The following is an 18,842-nucleotide window of genomic DNA, read 5'->3' on the forward strand; positions in this document are numbered from 1 at the left end:
TTAGGGCAAAAATAATTTTCTCCTCATTTCCCCGAATATTCATGTGATGTCAGCACTTAGCCTACTGTTTGAATATTCTTCAGTCACTCACAAATATTCGAACACATCAGACTTGTTTTTTGTCGTTCTCACGCGACTTAAGAAAACTTTTCAGAAATGAGTATGCTTTATCCATATTGACGTGAAACAAACAAATGCTTCATCCTCCAAGAGCGAGTAACAAGTAAAGATTTAATCACTCGATATGTATAATGGGATACTTCTTAAAAGCAACCAACATATAATTCTTTGCTACAAAGAACTATGTAGCCTTGAGTTCTCCATTGCACCTGGAGATACGTAGGAGCAGGATTTTGAAATCTTGTCAGTCACCTTAATAAAAAAAACCTAAAAAATATTTTCTTTCTTTTTCTTTCTCAATAATTAGAAGAAAATAATTAACGTAACAAACATTCAATCGTAAATTTAACTAAAAGGTTCTCATTGAGTACAATATATGTGAGGGGTGCTTATACTTCCCCTTGCATAATCGACTTATGAACCTGATCTGGTTACAACGACCGCTTCCTTTCGCTTTAGCGAGTTTTATTCGATATTTTCCCCTTTCTTTAGAACAAATAAATATCGGTGGCGACTCTGTTGTTATTCCGAGCGTGCGACACGCTCGAGTGTCTTTGGCGCCGCGACAACCATTTTGAGGCCATCTAACCACCCATACACCACACACACACACACACACCACTACACGTGAAACAAAAGGTATGATTTTTTTAAATAAAAATTCATTATATCTCTTTTTTTATTCAATAACTAACTTGGGCGTTGGAGTGCTAACTTTGCAGGTCCACCCCATTAGCAAAGGTGTTGGACAAGTTTTAGAAAAATATTATGTGGAAACTTTAGGATGGCATAATGGTTAGCTTTTGGCTTGATCGTTGGACTCCAATAGACAATCCCATTTTCTAGAATTTTTCCCAAGCTGATAGGTTTTTGATACCACCCTCACGGTTAAAGACATGGTTAATGTTGATCAAATGTGGAATATAAAGCTGCTTAAGAGCTGGTCACTATTGAGTTGGTCAATAAAAGTATGGTTATTCCTTCTCCTCTCTCTTAAAGATTGTATTGATAAGTTATGGTGATGGGGATAATAGAAATAAAGAGTTTCCTATAGGTAATGCATATAACAATCTTTCTTCTTATCTGAATGTTGTAGAAACATATATTGATTGGAATATCATTTGAAAATGCAAAGGTCCCGATTGGATCCAAACGTTCACTTGCCTTATGCTTCATGAGAGACTTTTGACGAATTCTTGTCACCACAAGTGGACCAAACTATCTCTACTGATTGCAACTAGTGTAAGAATACTGAAGAGAGCTTAACTCACACGCTTCAAAATTACTTTTATGCAACACAAGTATGGACTATAATTCTTCCTTATAATAAAATGATCCAATTTTACTCTGTCTTGTAGGGATTGGATCTCTTACAATTATAAAGGAAATTATGCGAATTCACACAAAGAACACTAGATATTAATACTTATGATCTCGTGTTGGTATTTGTGGAAGTGGATGAATAAAATAAATTTTGAAGAAGGCCTTCAACAACCTGATAACCCTACATAAACAATCATGCATCGGGTCATAGAGATCATGAATGATAACCGTGTGCAGAACAATGTTAGGGTATCAAAGTCAGAGATCAAACATGTTTGATGGTATTGCCCTGAGCACAATTGGATTAAGCTAAAGTGTGATGGTTACAAGAAGTCTACATCAATTGCAGGGTGCAAATGCTTTTTCAAGGACTCCACCACAAGTAGGGTGAGAAGATATGTATGAAAAATCAGTTTGCGTGATGCTTTTACTGCAAACATGTATGCGATGTTACATGGGATTGAGGTTGTTTGACAAAAGATAGAATTATAAATCTGGTTTTCGAGAGTGACTATAAAGTCCTGATAGATATGGTCAACTAAAAGACTGAGGATGATCACAATTTCTTAAGCGTTGTCCGTAGAATAAGAAGGATGACTCAAAAGAATTGACACATCAAGTTCAACCATACTTGACAGGAAAGACATCACAGTGCATATTGGATATCCAATTATAGTCTTATTTTGAATAACTATAAGTTCATCACTCTTTTAAATCTCAAATCAAATGAGGTGAATATCATTTTAACTTGTAATAATTAATGGGATCACATTCTCGAAAGAATGTTAGATTTTTTTATTAAGTTTTTTCTAAACCATTATACCCTCTTTTGTAAAAAAAAAATTTCATCACCGCATAATCAAACATATATTAAATCATTTTCGAATTATCAATTGGTTACTTTTATAAGATTAGTGATATAAAATAAAATAAAATAAAAAAGATAGGATATTCTATAAAGTGGGTGTTATGCAACCACACTTAATGGCCAATAATGAGAAACAATGTTGTGTATCAAATTTCTCAAAGCCAAGGGGTGTAGTTGAAGCACATAAATGATCCTAAAAATAAATATCAAAATGTCCTAAGATGTCAACACATGGAAAGAAAAATAGAACCGCAACTTGGACTCAAAAGAAACACACAACATAACTTGTGGTTTTCAATTCAAACGAAAAATAGAGACAAACAATCAAAAAATTCTGGCTAAACCTTGCTTGCCCCACAAAAATTCTTTGTTATTATCAACTTTTTTTCTACCAATCATTATCATCATCGATTCAATCACCACCCTTCGAATCCAAGATATGGCAGGCAACACTTGCCATACAGAATATAGAACATCAAAATTCATCGTTGATGTGGGTTTTACAAAGTTTGTTCCTCTTATTGGTGAGTTGTAGAAGCAAGCTTGCATTTTGAGCATTCATATGGATTGAAATTTGAAATTATAGTTATATGGGTTTATAGGAGTTTAATTATTGGGGTTTTTTCTTGAAGGGTGTGTTTTGAACTGTTATTTCTATAGACATTATTTAAAGAAGTGCTAGATTGATTTACAAGATGGAAATGATGAAAGTTTGTATATGGTGAAGTTGAAGATTCGTTTTTGAAAATTTGGAAGAAATGGGGTTGCCACAGGTATCTTCAGCCTACCTTGCTGAGGAGGTGGCAACTTCATTAGGCACATTTGTGCAAAATGCACCTAGAATTGCCACTCATATGGCTAACCCTGAAGAAAATAATGTTTTGGAGCTTTCAAAAGAATCGCCTATTTCAAATATGAGTGATAAAGATGGTAAATTCAAGATACAAAAGTTGAAGGTTGACGCCGAGGAACAAATTGATAGGTTATCTGTCAATGCTGAACAAATTATGCAGACACCTACTTCTAGAGCTGTTGGTTTTCAAGTAAGGGCATCAGCTTCTCGTGTTAATCATTTTGGCGGAGTTGGATATTCGCCCACGGAAGTATCCGAGTCTCATGTCAAAAAGCGACTTTTCTCAACTTTGAATGTGACAGAAGCAATGTTTAGACCTCAAGGAAAGACGTCATCCCCTCGCTTTCCTTTATCTCCCTTGGGTAGAAAGTCTTGCACAAATGAAAAAATGGGAGAATGCCGAGATTTTGATACTATGTTGAGCAATGCCAATCTGCTAACTGCTGATAATAGCATTGATATGAACGAGTATTGGACTTATCCTGCTAGCTTTCCTCGTCAGCATGGAAAGTTACGTAGACCGATGAAGAGGCTTCCAATTAGAAGGTCGCTAGTTGGTTCGTTCGAGGAGTCGTTATTATCTGGTCGTTTACTGTCTGAGAAAGTTAGTCAGGTTGGGCCTATTCTCATATATGAAACATCACTCCAATATCGTAGGTAGTATAAACGACTAACTTTACAATATTGCAGAAAATTGAAGGCTTTCTTGCTATGCTGAATGTAACCGGAGGAAATTTCTCGCCTCAATCGCGAAAAATTCCATTTGCAGTAACGAGTGTAGATGGAGACAAATACCTATTATATTATTCTTCTATTAATCTGTCGGGAAAGTTATTATCAAGCAAGTCTAGAGTAACTAAATGTCAGAGAACCTTAAGCATGGATGAATCGCGATATGAAAAGAGACGCATACGAATCCCTATAAAAGGGAGAATTCAACTGGTACTATATACTAGAAGACCTTTAAAATTGTTGAGTTCAGAGTATCTTTTTCCCCTTCTGTCTATAAAACGGCATATTCAACTGCAGGTTCTCAGCAATCCAGAGAGAACACCGATTCACACCTTCTTCTGCAATTATGATTTAAGCGACATGCCAGCCGATACCAAGGTAGGATTGAATGAATATAATCACATTCAATATTTCGTCACGTTTGATTATTTCTATCCTCAATTGCTTAATAAAGAAGTTAAGTTTCTGCACAAGGTATGTTTTTGAGCTCAAGTAGTGTAGGGAGACAAATACAAAAGATTCATTATATATTTAGCTTCGAATATAGATGAGAGAAACACAAATTATACGATATTATTCATAGATCACTTCTTATAAAATAGTTAGTATCGGCATTTAAGTATCACTTCTTACAAGCTTGTGTTTAATGTGCTTTGCTTGTATATATCTAAGTAGACATTCTTGCGGCAAAAGATCACTTTAGCCTCGTCTAGGTCGATGTCTACGACTGGAAAAGAAATTCAAACAGATTCTGATACTGATACCAAGTCCTCAAGCAGACGCCTTGTTGATGAAGACACATTTCTTAACGGTTCTACAAAGATTAACGACAATTCTATTAACAATTGCGTGTTGCTTTATGCTCTTCATCTTCGCTTTATGTGCACCTTGCCTAAGAAACGTACGAGATCTGTTCCTACACGCAAATCCGACCCTGTTTCTTCAGAAGCAAGAAAACTTGTAGACAACGAAGACGAAAGAAGTTTCTACTTGTATGATGATATGAGAGTCGTGTTTCCTCAGCGTCACTCAGATTCTGATGAGGGCAAGGTATGTAAATGCATACATGATGAAATGGTTTTAATGCATTCATAGATTAGTTAAGCTTTGTAAATTAGTTACCTAATGACTATTTCATGTTGCAGTTGCATGTGGAATATCATTTCCCATCTAATCCAAAATACTTTGACATCAGCAGCTAAAATGTCAATGGATCTCTCTATCAATGGTTTTTGTACATATAATTGTAAATATTGTATGAATATAATTCATTTTTCTTTGAAATTTTGGGGCCAACTGCCTCTATTTTAATTTATAATTTGTACATTACTTAGTCGTAAGCGTCTGTTTGGGATGGCGTTTGCAGCCAAAATACCTCGTCTTTAACGTGGAAATTCAGAAGCTAGCAATTGCAGCTTCAGCCAGACGTGCGTATTTTGGTTTTCAAAAGTTAAAGCAAACATACGTGCGGTCCGAATTCGAATTCTAGTTGAAACAATTTTTGGTCAAATTTTTCTTACATTCTATCTGAATTTCTGGTTAAGAAGGTCCTCTTCTCAGTTGATGTTAAGACACAAAATAGGCTATAAGATAATGTTAATAAAGCAAACTTATTTAAGGGTTTCAGGAGAAACACATTGCATTTGTGTAAAAAAATGCAAGACACACTTAGTTCTTGTGAATTCACTGCTTTTTTACCAAACGCAATCCATTCTTCTGAACTTTTTTCGGAGACTTTAAAGTCAATACCACAATTCTCCACATTGACTTTAAAATCGATGATGATGTTAATTTATCCATCAACTACTGTATTATCCTCTCCCAAGTTTGAATAATTCTTCAATAAACAAGATCAAGTTCAAACAATGCTTCAACCTTAACTTAGGAAACAATTTGATGAACACATATGTCGTATACTCTTCCTCATTTATGAAGATCCATTTGCATTCAACCACCCTTTATTATTAGATAGTTTCACAAGTTCCCAAGTATAGTTCTTCATCGGTGAATGTCTCTCATCATTCATCATTTTCAACCATTTTTTTAACTCGTTTTGCTTTCTAATGCCCCCATGAAGGTATATATTTGGTTCTTAGTCTTGCAACTCTTCAACAAATTTCAAAGCATAACATATAATATCAATATAATTGTATATTTGAGGTGGTACAATTTTCCTCCTTACCTTATCGTGTGCCAACTGATAGCTTGAAGTCACTGTAGGTGGCCATTAGAACTAGAAGCAGAAACCTCAACTTCTTTCTCATTTATTGTCTCACTAATAGAAACCTCAACTTCAAACCAAGTCTTCTCCGTCATAATTTTTATTTCTTTCGATTCCAAGTCTTTGCACTTCATTATGATATGTGTCTTATCAAAAGTAACATCTCTGCTTATAAAAAAAAATTATCCTTCAGATTCCACCTTTCACTGCTTATAACCCTTCACACCTTCAGAATAATCAATGAATATACACTTCATAGCCTTATCATCAAGCTTGTCTTGCTTGATATACGCCAAAGATTAAAAGACCTTTAAATTAAAGTAGTCTATCGATTTCCCACTTCAAATCTCCATAGGCATCTTGAAGTCTATTCATGTGGATGGATATTTTTTCACCAGGTAAGGTGCAGTAATAACAACTTCACCCCCCAAAAATTCTTGGGTAACCCAACTTCAAACATCATGCACCTTACCCTCTCCAAAATGGTTTTGTTCATACGCCAAGTTAGGCCATTTTGTCGAGGTGTGCCAAAAATGGCTATATACCTCTTTATACCTTATTTCCTACAAAACTTATTAAACCACTCTGAATGAATTGCAATCCATTGTCACTTTTCAAAACATTCAGTTTAGTTCCTAACTTGAAATTTTGTTCATTAGGGGACAAATGTTAGAATAATTGGTCCAACAAGTTAACCAGAATAACAAAAATACAAAACACAATAAGGATAGCAATAAAAACACAAGAGATTGGTAACCCAATTTGGTGCAAACAACACCTAGGTCTGGAGGGCACTTTACCCAAGAAAGAAAATTCACTATTTTGAATTAGTACCTTTAGTCTTACAAGAACCAACAAACCCTATGTTGTTCAAACCCAATTTTTAATCCTAGTGACTTTCTATTTAAGGACTCCCTAAATATGAGGACCTACTCACTTTATTCTCAATCACACAACTCGTGATTGGTGTTTACAATCTCAATAAACGATGTTGAATATTACAACTCAACTAAGACAAACCACCTATGCCAAGTTACTGAAATATAGTGGCGTATATACAACAATAATAAGGACTGAAATAAACCATAACACTCTAATATATTAAATGTATTGTTTACTTTCCAATATAGGTTTTTAGCTCCTTATATAGAAAAAGTATTATGGGCTTTTCTCCTTTGATCTTTGATTTAATTTCGTATAGAATCTTTGCATCATTTGTTGGATATGATTTATTTCATAAATATATCCAACAAAAAGATATGATTTGATTTATTTCAAATTCAAATTTAAATCACATTTAAATCCTATTTGATCTTAACAATTGTCCAACAAATCATATAATCATATTATTAAATAAAAGCAATAAAATCTAACTGGATCTTCAACAGAAAACTCATCCCAAAACACAGCAAGATGGCCTGTTGAGCAAGGCTCAGATGTCGTACCCACATGTTGTGACATCGCGTCTAACATGTGTCCCTTTTTCACTAGAAAATCATCTTGAAGTAGCTTGGCAAACTTGAACACTTCTCCATGTTGTTGTTTTGTAAAATACAGCCAATCCAAAAAGGAACAATAATCTCTCCCTTTGACAAATTATGGCAAAACAACTCTTTAAGATAGATAGCACTCATTCAATCATAATGAGACACATATAACAGAGGATTATCATAACATACAATTTTATCAACAACAACATTCATCAGAGTTGTAGCACAACACCAGAATATCGGTAACATTCAACATAGATGCATGCCACACAAAATAATGCTCTAAAATCAATCAGACAGACATGCAATCATTCACAACTTAGCCATGCATGACACTCAGTCAGCTCATAGTTAGTACCATACAATCCTACCAACTAACATTTATCAGCATGCAATCATTCACATACTTAGTCATGCATAACACAAACATTAGTAGTTAATATCAGGATATGAAAAATACTACTATCACAAAAGCTCACTCCAAAAGGGCCAGATGTCTTACCCGATGCTCCAGCATGTGTGCGCACAACCAGATCAGGATCAAATTAGTCATCAACAGTTAGTCTCAATCACAACAATTTGTACCAGATAGTACAAAACATATTCAATAGCAAACGTTAAACTACATACACCACAAAGTCAGTAGTCAAGTTAGCCACTCCACTACACACACCATTTCTCCCCCATTTTGCCACAATTTAGAAAATGCATGAAAAGAGAGAAAACCAGAGGAATACTACCAAACAACTCATAGCATAGAAGTCTTACTTCAAAGCATATCAAACATTCCAAATCTTCTAAATCCAAATATTTTTCCAAACTAATTTGGATTAACAAATTGCATCCAAAAGACATCTTTTATAACTAAATGAAGTACTAGCAATATGCGCGTCAAAATGTCCGACAACATGTTCTAGACATCTTGCTTTCTATTTTGCCTATAAAAATAAGCCAACCAATGAAACAACAATCTCTCCCTTTGGATTTTTTTTAGGCAAAGCACGAATTTAACCACTTCTGCAAGATAGCACTACAACTAGTGCTCAAGAGACAAACATTATGAAATAAGTGTGCCTTTTTCTTTTTCTCACTCGCAGTGCCTCAAAAGAGACAAAGGACATGGAAGGGATCATAAACATAACAACAACCTTTGGGGTCTAAAACAAAGCCTTGACAGGAACAACATCCAATAAGACCAACACATATCTTTATCCAAAAAACCTCAAGAAGGGAACAAGTACCATAGAACAAGAACACAATACCACAACCATCAAAGGAACACCAAAATAGTAGTAGCAGCAATAATTGGTTGAGGTGAAAAAGCACTAACATTTCTCCATCAAAAACTAGACTAGTTTCGTCAATAGGTGCACAGATGTTAGACATAATTTCTGAGACATCTTTCCTAATATTCAACTTGAAACTGAAATTTAACAACCCATGAGGAATATCTTCATTCTTAACCTTAATATCCTTCGTCGACCTTGGATAACATGCTCCAGCAATCAGCATTGTCTTCAACAACTAAGCATCACTATGAAGCTCCATAATTTCATTATACTTCAGTACTTCAACAAAATGTTCTTCTCCATCCTCACTTGCAGTTTCCTCTTCTTCCTTGGTCATAATCTTGTAAATAGAGGTAACCTTGATTCTGCCCAAATAATCATCAATAATTGGAGGTGAAAGCTTCATACACTTTCTTTTATCATACACTTTTATATACTCCTTGCAACCTTCAACATTACACTCAACATTAGTTCATGATGAATTTCTTGACCTCCGGCTTGACCATCAACCTCCCTTCAATAACAACTCCTTACATGAGTCTCATAAAGCCCATAAGTTGTAATTCTGAGACACAAGTAAGATGTTGAGATATCTTATATGAAAACTTGGGTTGCTTTCTAACTTAAAACACATCATGAATTTTACCTTCTTCAATCTTGAGTTTTGGCAACCCCTTGATACCATCTTCAGATATGATCTCCTTCATGCTCTTAACCTTGGATGAGGGCTGAGAAATCCACATATAACAATTGTATTTGGATATTGAACCCTTCATTAACACCACTTAATCCTTGCTAGAGACAATACATTGTGACTTGTTGTAGCTAACATTCAAACCTTAATGACATAATTGACTTATGCTGACCAAGTTAGCAGTTAATCCTTCTACTAGCAGCACATCATCAAGACATGGTAAATTTGGACTCCATAGTTTGCCTATCCCCTTGATTCTTCCTCTAGTTCCGTCACCAAATATGACATAACTATTAGACATGGTATTTAACTCTTCAATATAACTCCTTTCACCAGTCATATACTGTTAACATCCACTGCCAAAAGACTAATCCTTTCTAGAAAAAATATAAGAGGAACATGAGCTATGAGACATTTGACAGTTTCCTTGGTTTCCACACTTTATTAGCATGAGTTTTCTTCCTTTCTTCCTTTCTTTCCTTTGGACTTTGTATGACTATATTACTGAGGATATCCATAGAGCTTATAGAAAAAGGGTGTTATATGACCACATCTACCATAGTGGTGAAATCTCTTTGCAGAGTTCTTGTAACCCCTGTGTTAAGGATATACATGTCGAGCATGATGATGAGACATGTGATCCACCATCTGAAACTCAGTCTTCTTCTTCTTAAGTGGGACTTTGATCTTTTTTGTTCATGGAATTGTTCCTTAGGATACAAATGTCAAACGTGATCCTTCAACAACAGGTTCGACAAGTTACACCAGAAACAGAACAATAGTTATTACCAGATGATGGAGCAGAAAAGCAATAAAGAACATAATCAATTGTTTACCCAGTTCTGTGAGTAAACAATTGTCATACCCCAAATTTACCCTAACTCTTATACAATTTTCATGACCCTACTGCACATGCATGCATTCATCATTTCATCACCATAATTGCATTAACATTCATAACCAACGACATATTACACGGACTCAAGGCATGGTGTTTACACCTGATAAAAAATTGGGGGTTTTCGGATAAAGCCTCAAAAGAAAAAATGTATAATATAGCAAAATTTCCATTTTTTGGTCTGTGTAACCGGTTACCCAAAATCTGTGTAAATGGTTACACCTGCACTACACATGCTTCCAAGATCATTTTCGGTCTGTGTAACCAGTTACCATAATTTGTGTAACCGGTTACACATGCACAGACAACAATAGTAACTCATTTTTTACGCCAAAGTGAATACTCTTTCACACACATCAACCCCTTTTCTTCCTCTATAAATAGATCATCATCCCCCTCATTTGTCTAAGCTAACAGCCATTAAACCTCTGCCAAAATCACATTCAAACCCTCTCTAAAAACACAAACCCACACAACTTCCCCCTTTTTTCAAACAACCACCCACCAATTTTTTTCCTCATTTCATTTTTTCCTCAAGATCTTCCACTCTCTAACATACACAACTCAACCCCTTCATTAAGTTTCAACCATAATCACATTCAATCCAAACCTCTTGCTTCATATTCAAGCTTAGCACCACAACATCTTAGTTTTTTTCACAATTTTTTTGGGTAATAATTGTAGCTCAAACTCTTTAGCATTTTGGTTCTGTTTTTGTGTTGAAAATGGTTGGGTTTTCTTGGGTTGTTTTTTGAGAGAGATTTGAGTTTATATCATTTGTTATTTATTGTTAACTAATTGTTATATTTTTATTGGTTGATGAAATCTATTAAGTCATGACCCTGGTTACTTAGGATTGATAAAACCTTCAATGTTTCAAACCTATTAATGAATGATCAATGAATCATTCATGATATTTTAAGGCGTTAATAGGTTGCCTCTATTTTAACCATACTTGATTCATTTGATGCATAGATGAAACCATGTTTGTGTATACTAACTTGCTAATCCATTTGCTTATTTTGATTCCATTAACTACTAACTTCTAACATTTATATTATTTCAATTTATTTCTTTGCTATTTATTTGCTCACAATTTATTTTATTATTCATTTTATTTTAAGCACTTTATGTTTATGTCCATTAACATTTATTCATATATCATTTACATTGTGCCAATTTATTTGTTTGTTTTACCACTTTGTATAATCAAAAAAGTATTAAAAAAACTTATAATCATTTGAGTGACATGATCTTCTATTTGTCAAACTATTGAAAGATGGACTTGGGGTTGTATAACTTTCATTGTTAAAAATCTATTGTTAGATGATTACTGATTATCTTCAATACTTTGCTTCAATGATAAGTTATCCCTTGATGCGTCATATTTTGAATCTTTTGACCTATGGATAGATAATTTTCAAATGTTTATTTTTCACATATTACTAATCACTAACTATATTTCATTGACTTTGTTTACTATTAACCTTTGTTATTGTGATTTTTGTTACTATTGACTTGTGTTTTATTTTATGTCATTCATACTCATTAACCATTGTTATTGTGATATTATTATTATTATCTTGTAATTTACTTTTATATCATTACCTTGTAATTTACATTCAAGTACTCATTACCATCATCATCATCATCATTGTATATACTCACCATGCATGTTTATTATTGTTATTTAATTTATTGTCATCATACAACTAAAAGCAACAAAAACATGATAAAATGATAAGACCAAAACGATGCATTCCACTTGTTATCAACCCTTGGACTTAGAGGATTTCACTTAGGACATTTTCTTGGAGGACCTTGCCCTTATCTTGTGATACTTTGTTTTAACTTTGGATTTCATATAGATTACATACCGGTTGTAAGAATGACATCATGGCACCACCTTAGGGGGACATATTTGTAAGACCATTATCCTTTGTTTAGCTTAGGTCAGTTTTACACACACAAGGCTTCCTCTTGGGCTACCTTACAATGAGCCCCTTTATTTTTCTTGTTGGTTACTTTGTATATTCATTACATTACCCAATTTCATAATCAAATAAATAAACCCTTGATTCAACGTCAAGTGGCATTTTCATAATCAAATTCAAAACATTTAAAATTACGATTAATATTGTACGTCACGATCCTTAAGTGGTGAAGGATGAGTAAAAAATGGAGCATTCCTACCCTTAGTCTGATTTTTTTGGACGCAAAACGCTTGGCTTATTGTCTAGAATTTTCACCTCTGTCCATAGACTTTAGTACAATCTAATCACAAAAATTCTTTTCATAAACCCTTATTTAAGGTAAAATCAACACAACCCATCAAACCCCATTTTCTGCGTCTTAGAGCGCCACACCGAAAACCCTTTTCTCAAAGGTAAAATTAACCAACACACATACATTTTCTACTCCGAACTACGGAGCTCTGATTCTTCATCACTCGATGAGTGATATGTAGACACAAGGGCCACAATCCTTGACGAGCACAATAATAAAAAACCCAAAATCCAATTCTTTTACACTCCTTAGAAAACAAACAGAAATAAACGAGATAAATACCCACATACGCAGACAACCCAAATGGTTCCTATGGAGTACCATGGACGTGAGAGGTGCTAATACCTCTGATTCTTCATCACTCGATGAGTGATATGTAGACACAAGGGCCACAATCCTTGACGAGCACAATAATAAAAAACCCAAAATCCAATTCTTTTACACTCCTTAGAAAGCAAACAGTAATAAACGAGATAAATACCCACATACGCAGACAACCCAAATGGTTCCCATGGACGTGAGAGGTGCTAATACCTTCCCCTTGCGTAACCTACTTCCGAATCCAAATCTTGGTTACGAGACCGATTCCTTATCCTTGCACTACCCGTATGCACCTTTCCTTTTTGAGGGTTTTATCGACTATTTTCCTCTCCTCTCCTATAGAGAAATCCAAAATAAAATTCGGTGACGACTCTGTGTCATTTTCTTTTTTGATATTTGTCGGCAAGCCCGCTCTATTTTTCCGGTAGTGACAGCTGGCGACTCTACTGGGGACTTATTTAAGCAAGTCTAGCCTAGTTTGGGTTTTCTTTCTTCTTGCATATTTGGGGATTTATCCGTTTATTTTTTTTCGTGTACATTGGCTTTTTGTTACTAACCTATGTATATATTTCTTTGTTGGTCTGAAACTTTGGCTCTGTGACGAAGAAAAAGGTTACAATAATGATTTCAAATGAAAACCATGTGTGAAAGACTCTCCACCCGAGTCTGAGAGATTACTTGAGATAGAAGAGGTTGAGTAGTATGGGTCCCCGGGGAGCTTTCCTCGTGAAGGGTCGTACGAGAACCTAACTTAGTGGTAGACTCTCTTAGAGATGTTGATGACTATCGAGTTTTTGGCATAAGCATCTTTATCTTCATTAGAGTCAGTGACCCTAAGACCCCTTTTGTAGAACATGTAACCTTGGCCAGCCTAGACCGATGGTTGCGTAGTATAGGTCCTCGATGAGCTTTCCTCACGAGGGTCGATATGAAGATCTCACTTAGAATAGATTTCCTTGATGGAGTTGTCGCTTGGCAAGTAAATTGACATAAGCATCAGACAATCAAGGGAGTCCATGACTCTAAGGGCATTGTCTTACACCAAATGTCTCAAAAGCCCTAGATCTTGCACAATGAGAACCTTGGTTTGAAAACAGTCATTATTAAACCACATTCCTCATCACAGTGATCTCAGATTATGAACTCGTGCTTGATTTCCATTAAAACCATTAATCTTCTCACCCATTCATTCATAAACAAACATTGCATTCATGCATCATTTGCATCTCACAAAAAAAATCTCATACCACCTTCTGTTTCTACCCTTCTAGTTGATTTCCCAACATACGCTCAGAATTAGAAGCATGTCTCAAGCCACTGTGGAAGAACTTCAACAAGGCCAAGCTGCATTAAAGGAAGAGATTAGCCAACTGGAAACTCAAATGAGATTGATTATGGAAAGCTTGCAAACACTATTGAAAAGGAAGGCAATCCCACATCAACTGCAGTGGTGGAATTAGTCTCTCCTATACATTTGTCCAGCTCCACCTCACGCCATGATCAGCCTCAGGGATACCGTCCCCAACCTGAACTTCCAAGGCTTCCCAATCAACAACCATTGTTCGTTCCTCAGATAGCTTCGAGGAACCAAACACGGAATCAGAATTGGTACTCAAATAAGAAGAAAAACTTTTATGCTCAACGAGGCCAAAAAAAGTCAAAGAGGCCAGAGAAACAGTTTGACCCAGTTCCTATGTCATATGGTCAAATTCTCCCTCTTTTTCTCAATAGATCATTGGTGCAGTTAACGGAACTACGACATGAATGCTAGGTGTGAGTTCCACTTTGGAGCACCCGGTCACTCGATCGATAGTTGCAAGAGCTTCAAATACAAATTTCAAGAACTGATCGATTCAAAGGCTATCGCGTTTACACCAAGCGGTCTGGATATACTGAGCAACCTCATGTTGCCACATGAAGGCACTTCTACAATGCCACAACTAGTGTCAATGGATAAGGAACAAGAAGCTGAATAAGAGCCTCCTTGGGGACTATCACACATCAGGTTCTGCAAGCATGATGACACCGGTCTACGATTGAAACAAGGCTAATTACGCCAGCAATTATGTTGTCATTCGATTGTTTTCATGTGTAATTTTCTTGCTTGTTATTGTAATATTCACTCTTAAAAACTTGTTTTTGCAACAATGAAATGCATATGCATGTTTTAAGTCAATCCAATCATGTTCATTCTTATTTTACTTTTGTTAAAAAATGAAACTTAGAAGGAGAATGATGAAAATAAGGTACACTAGCTCACTGCATGTTTGCTTTCAAATAAAAACCTTGCTGATGATGTAAGGCATTGCTTCATATCCACAAACACTATAGATATAAAGATTATAACCCCTAGTCAACCCCTTTGAGCCTAGAAGTATGAGTTTTCTTCTATATAGAAAAACTCTCATATCTTAAACCCGGGGCAAGGTAGTCTTCAGCTAATTTGACCACGCGTTCAATTCTTAAAAAAGTAGGGAATGTCTCATTTGAGGATCAACCACATCCTAGGGAATGTCTTGTCTAAAGGACAACCACGTTTTCCCCTCATGAGAGGTCGAAATCACAAACCCAATGGTTGTCCCTCGCCAACAAAACAAGTGAGACAGTCATAAATCACAAAATCTCGTTACATTACATTCATTCTCAACGGGAAAACTTTTGAATATCTTTGTATTTAATCCTCTTCTACCTTGAATATCCAAAAAGATGTAGCAATTCGTGCATTCAGGTTTAAGATGATTAAATATGGACAGTTGTCATACCCCAAAATTTGCCCAATTTCTTTAACTTTTCATCTGACTTTTGGTTTGAGATTCATCTGTATTCATTCCAAATACATGTGTATCATTCATTCATGTTAACACTTGCAAATAATCATCATAGCTTCAAAGCTTTTGGAATGGTGACGTACATGAATATTTACAGAGAAATAAATGTGAGAAATAAAGGATTTCATTGTAAGGTAGCCCAAGAGAAATCCTTGTGTATGCAACGTTACCTATGCTAACAAGTGGATAATGGACTTAAGAGCATGTCTCCCTAGGGTAGTGCCATGAATGTCATTCTTACAATAAAAGGTTGAAAGTTACAAATGAAATCCAAGTTAGAGTAATGGGTCAAGAATCAGGGCAAGGTCCAAATGCAAGGGTCCTAATAAATCCTCTAAGTCCAACAGTGGATCACAAATGAATGCAGTTTTCTGTCTTTTGATTTTGTTATGTTTTTGCTCTTTTTTATTATGCAAATGACAATGAGTAAATGAAAATAAAATATGCATGAGATATATACAATGATGATGGATATGAACATAAAATACTTGAAAGTAAATGACAGGAAAGTAAACTGACAAGATAGTAAATTAAGTCAATAAGTCAATGGTTAGTGATAATAGTTAGTGGTTAGAAGTCAAAATGCACAAGGTAACCACCTAGGGATTATCTATCCACAAGTCAAAGGACTCAAAATATGGCGCATCGAGGGATAACCTATCATTGTTGCAAAATATTGAAGATGGTCCATGATTATCTATCAATATATTTAGATCAAAGAAGGTTATATCAACCTCAAGTCCATCTATCAATGATTTGAAGTGTGGAAGATTTCATCACCCAAGTAATCACACAAGTTAAAAGTCAAATAAGATACAAGTGAAATATCAATTTCCCAAATGGTTAGTGGTTAATGATCAATAGATACAATGCAATAAAAAAATATAGAAAGCAAAACTCAAGTCAACAGAAAGGTCTCATCTAAACATCAAGAGGTTCAAACATGATCAACTAAGGGAAACCTATCAACACCTCAAAGTGTAAAGAATGATCCATTTATCATTCATCAATATATTTTAAGTATTGAAGATTTAATCATCCCTAGGATCAACTACCAATGATCAAAAGATTGTCATCAACCAAAACTAACTATAAGGGCAAAATGGTCCATATAAAAAATGATGAAAATAATAATAATAATAATAATAATAATAATAATAATAATAATAAAACTATTGAGGAAATTATTTGATTAAAAAAATGAATTGATAAAAGAAAAATAAATAGAAAACAAAAAGAGAAAAATAATTGATTAAGTGATGAATAAACAAAGAAAATTAAAAGAAAAAGAAGAAAACAATGAAAATGGAGAAAATGTAAACAAAAGGGGCACCTGGATCAAACCCCTGACCTTGGGGTTGCTAGCCAAATGACCAACCACTGGGCCAAGCTTCCTCAGTTGATACTTAAATGCGCTTATGAATATATAAAAAAATACAAATTCAAAAATAAACAAATGGACCAACAACAACCATAGGATCTGATTACTTAAAAAGGTATGCACGTTGGATGATCCTGATCAAAAGGAATAACACACACGCGTATTGCCAACACACACAACCCAGGAGGCCACATCATCTTAAACAACCAATAAAAACACGCCATGTAAATTTTTTAAATTTAAATGGAAAAGGGAAATGCGGGAAGCAGCTGTTGACATCTTCTTCAACCTCGGGCCAACTTGAAAATCTCACTTCTGTAACTCAAGGTTCTAAGTGGAATCAAGCATGAATTCCACTTCCCCTTTGATCATCATTGCTCCCTCCATACTCACGAGCCATTAATTGACTCTGAGTATGAAGAATTTCATCCAAACACGAATGAAAAGTAAAATCTAAAACAAAAATTAAATGGTGTATGTGCAGTGATTGAAACTCAAATCATGGGGTTAAGCATCAGTGGAACATGAGGAGCATGGTGGTAACTTGTTTGAAACGAAATAGTGGTGTTTACTACCTTGCCAAAAAAAGGTTCAAGTACACGTTTCGACGTATTTGGGGAGCTTAGATGAATGTGTCTCAGTCACTCCTATTGATCTGGTTAGCTTCAGGGAGGTTCACGGAAGGTGTTGGAATGTTTTTGTTGTGTTGAAAATGGTTCAAACACTCCAACTGTATGCTCTGTTTTTTAGGTAAATGAAGGGTGATTTTTGCAGGGATTCAATGGCTTTCCAGCTTTTTCTTGGAGGGATAAGGGTACTCTATTTATAGGGAAGTTGATAGAGTGATTAGGGTGAGTGTTTAGTGTTAAAATGATAGAGTTTGTGTGTGCCCAAAAAAGTGACAAAAATGAAACTTGTTGGCTAAGGGTGAGTGTGGTGGCACCTGCAATTCCTCTTCCATCCTTGTGTTATGCATAAAAGATGCTTTTGGTGAAACAATAAGGTCCCCACACATTCTGAAGCTCATTTGGTTTATACTCGAGTTTGAAAAAAAATAGATTTCTTGGGATTTAAGTTTGCTGCACATACACCAATTTGTTTCCTTCACTTGGGCCTGCATTTTATGCCCTTAGTTGTTATTATATAGGCTTGGTTCAGATGAAGTGGAATGTGCATGAATAGGTGTCTTAGGACATGGAACAAAATGGTTGTGGTTGGTCTGACCTGTGGTGTGCAGCATGTCAAGACAACAAGTTCAAGCTTGGGACAATTAAAATTGGCTTGTGCATTTTAGGCCAAAATTACACCAAACCAGTTTTTCCATATCCTTAACAAAGTGCAAAAATAATTGGGTCAAAAGATGTTGTGAGGTGAAAATGGCAAAGTTTCAAAGAGGTGGTCATGACATGTTTTTAGGCCTGCCTAGGAAACTTGACCTGACTTGGCCAATCCCAATTTTAATGTCCTTAGGTGCTGATATAGGTTTTGGATCTTGAAACAAAGTTGGAAAGGATTTCATTTATGACATATGGCTCAAA

At 35.2% G+C, this 18,842-nt stretch overlaps 1 protein-coding gene across 1 annotated transcript; it reads left to right on the forward strand.

Moving 5' to 3' along the window:
* The first annotated feature begins 2,494 nt into the window (after window positions 1-2,494).
* Window positions 2,495-5,406, forward strand: LOC127078407 (uncharacterized). Its single transcript, XM_051018869.1, has 5 exons — window positions 2,495-3,777; window positions 3,855-4,106; window positions 4,194-4,274; window positions 4,572-4,946; window positions 5,042-5,406. Exons 1-5 carry the CDS (start codon window positions 3,070-3,072, stop codon window positions 5,096-5,098), a joined length of 1,473 nt encoding a protein of 490 aa, XP_050874826.1. The 5' UTR covers window positions 2,495-3,069; the 3' UTR covers window positions 5,099-5,406.
* Window positions 5,407-18,842: the final 13,436 nt, after the last annotated feature.

This window comes from Lathyrus oleraceus, chromosome 5 (genome assembly GCF_024323335.1).
Source record: "Lathyrus oleraceus cultivar Zhongwan6 chromosome 5, CAAS_Psat_ZW6_1.0, whole genome shotgun sequence".
NCBI lineage: Eukaryota > Viridiplantae > Streptophyta > Magnoliopsida > Fabales > Fabaceae > Lathyrus > Lathyrus oleraceus.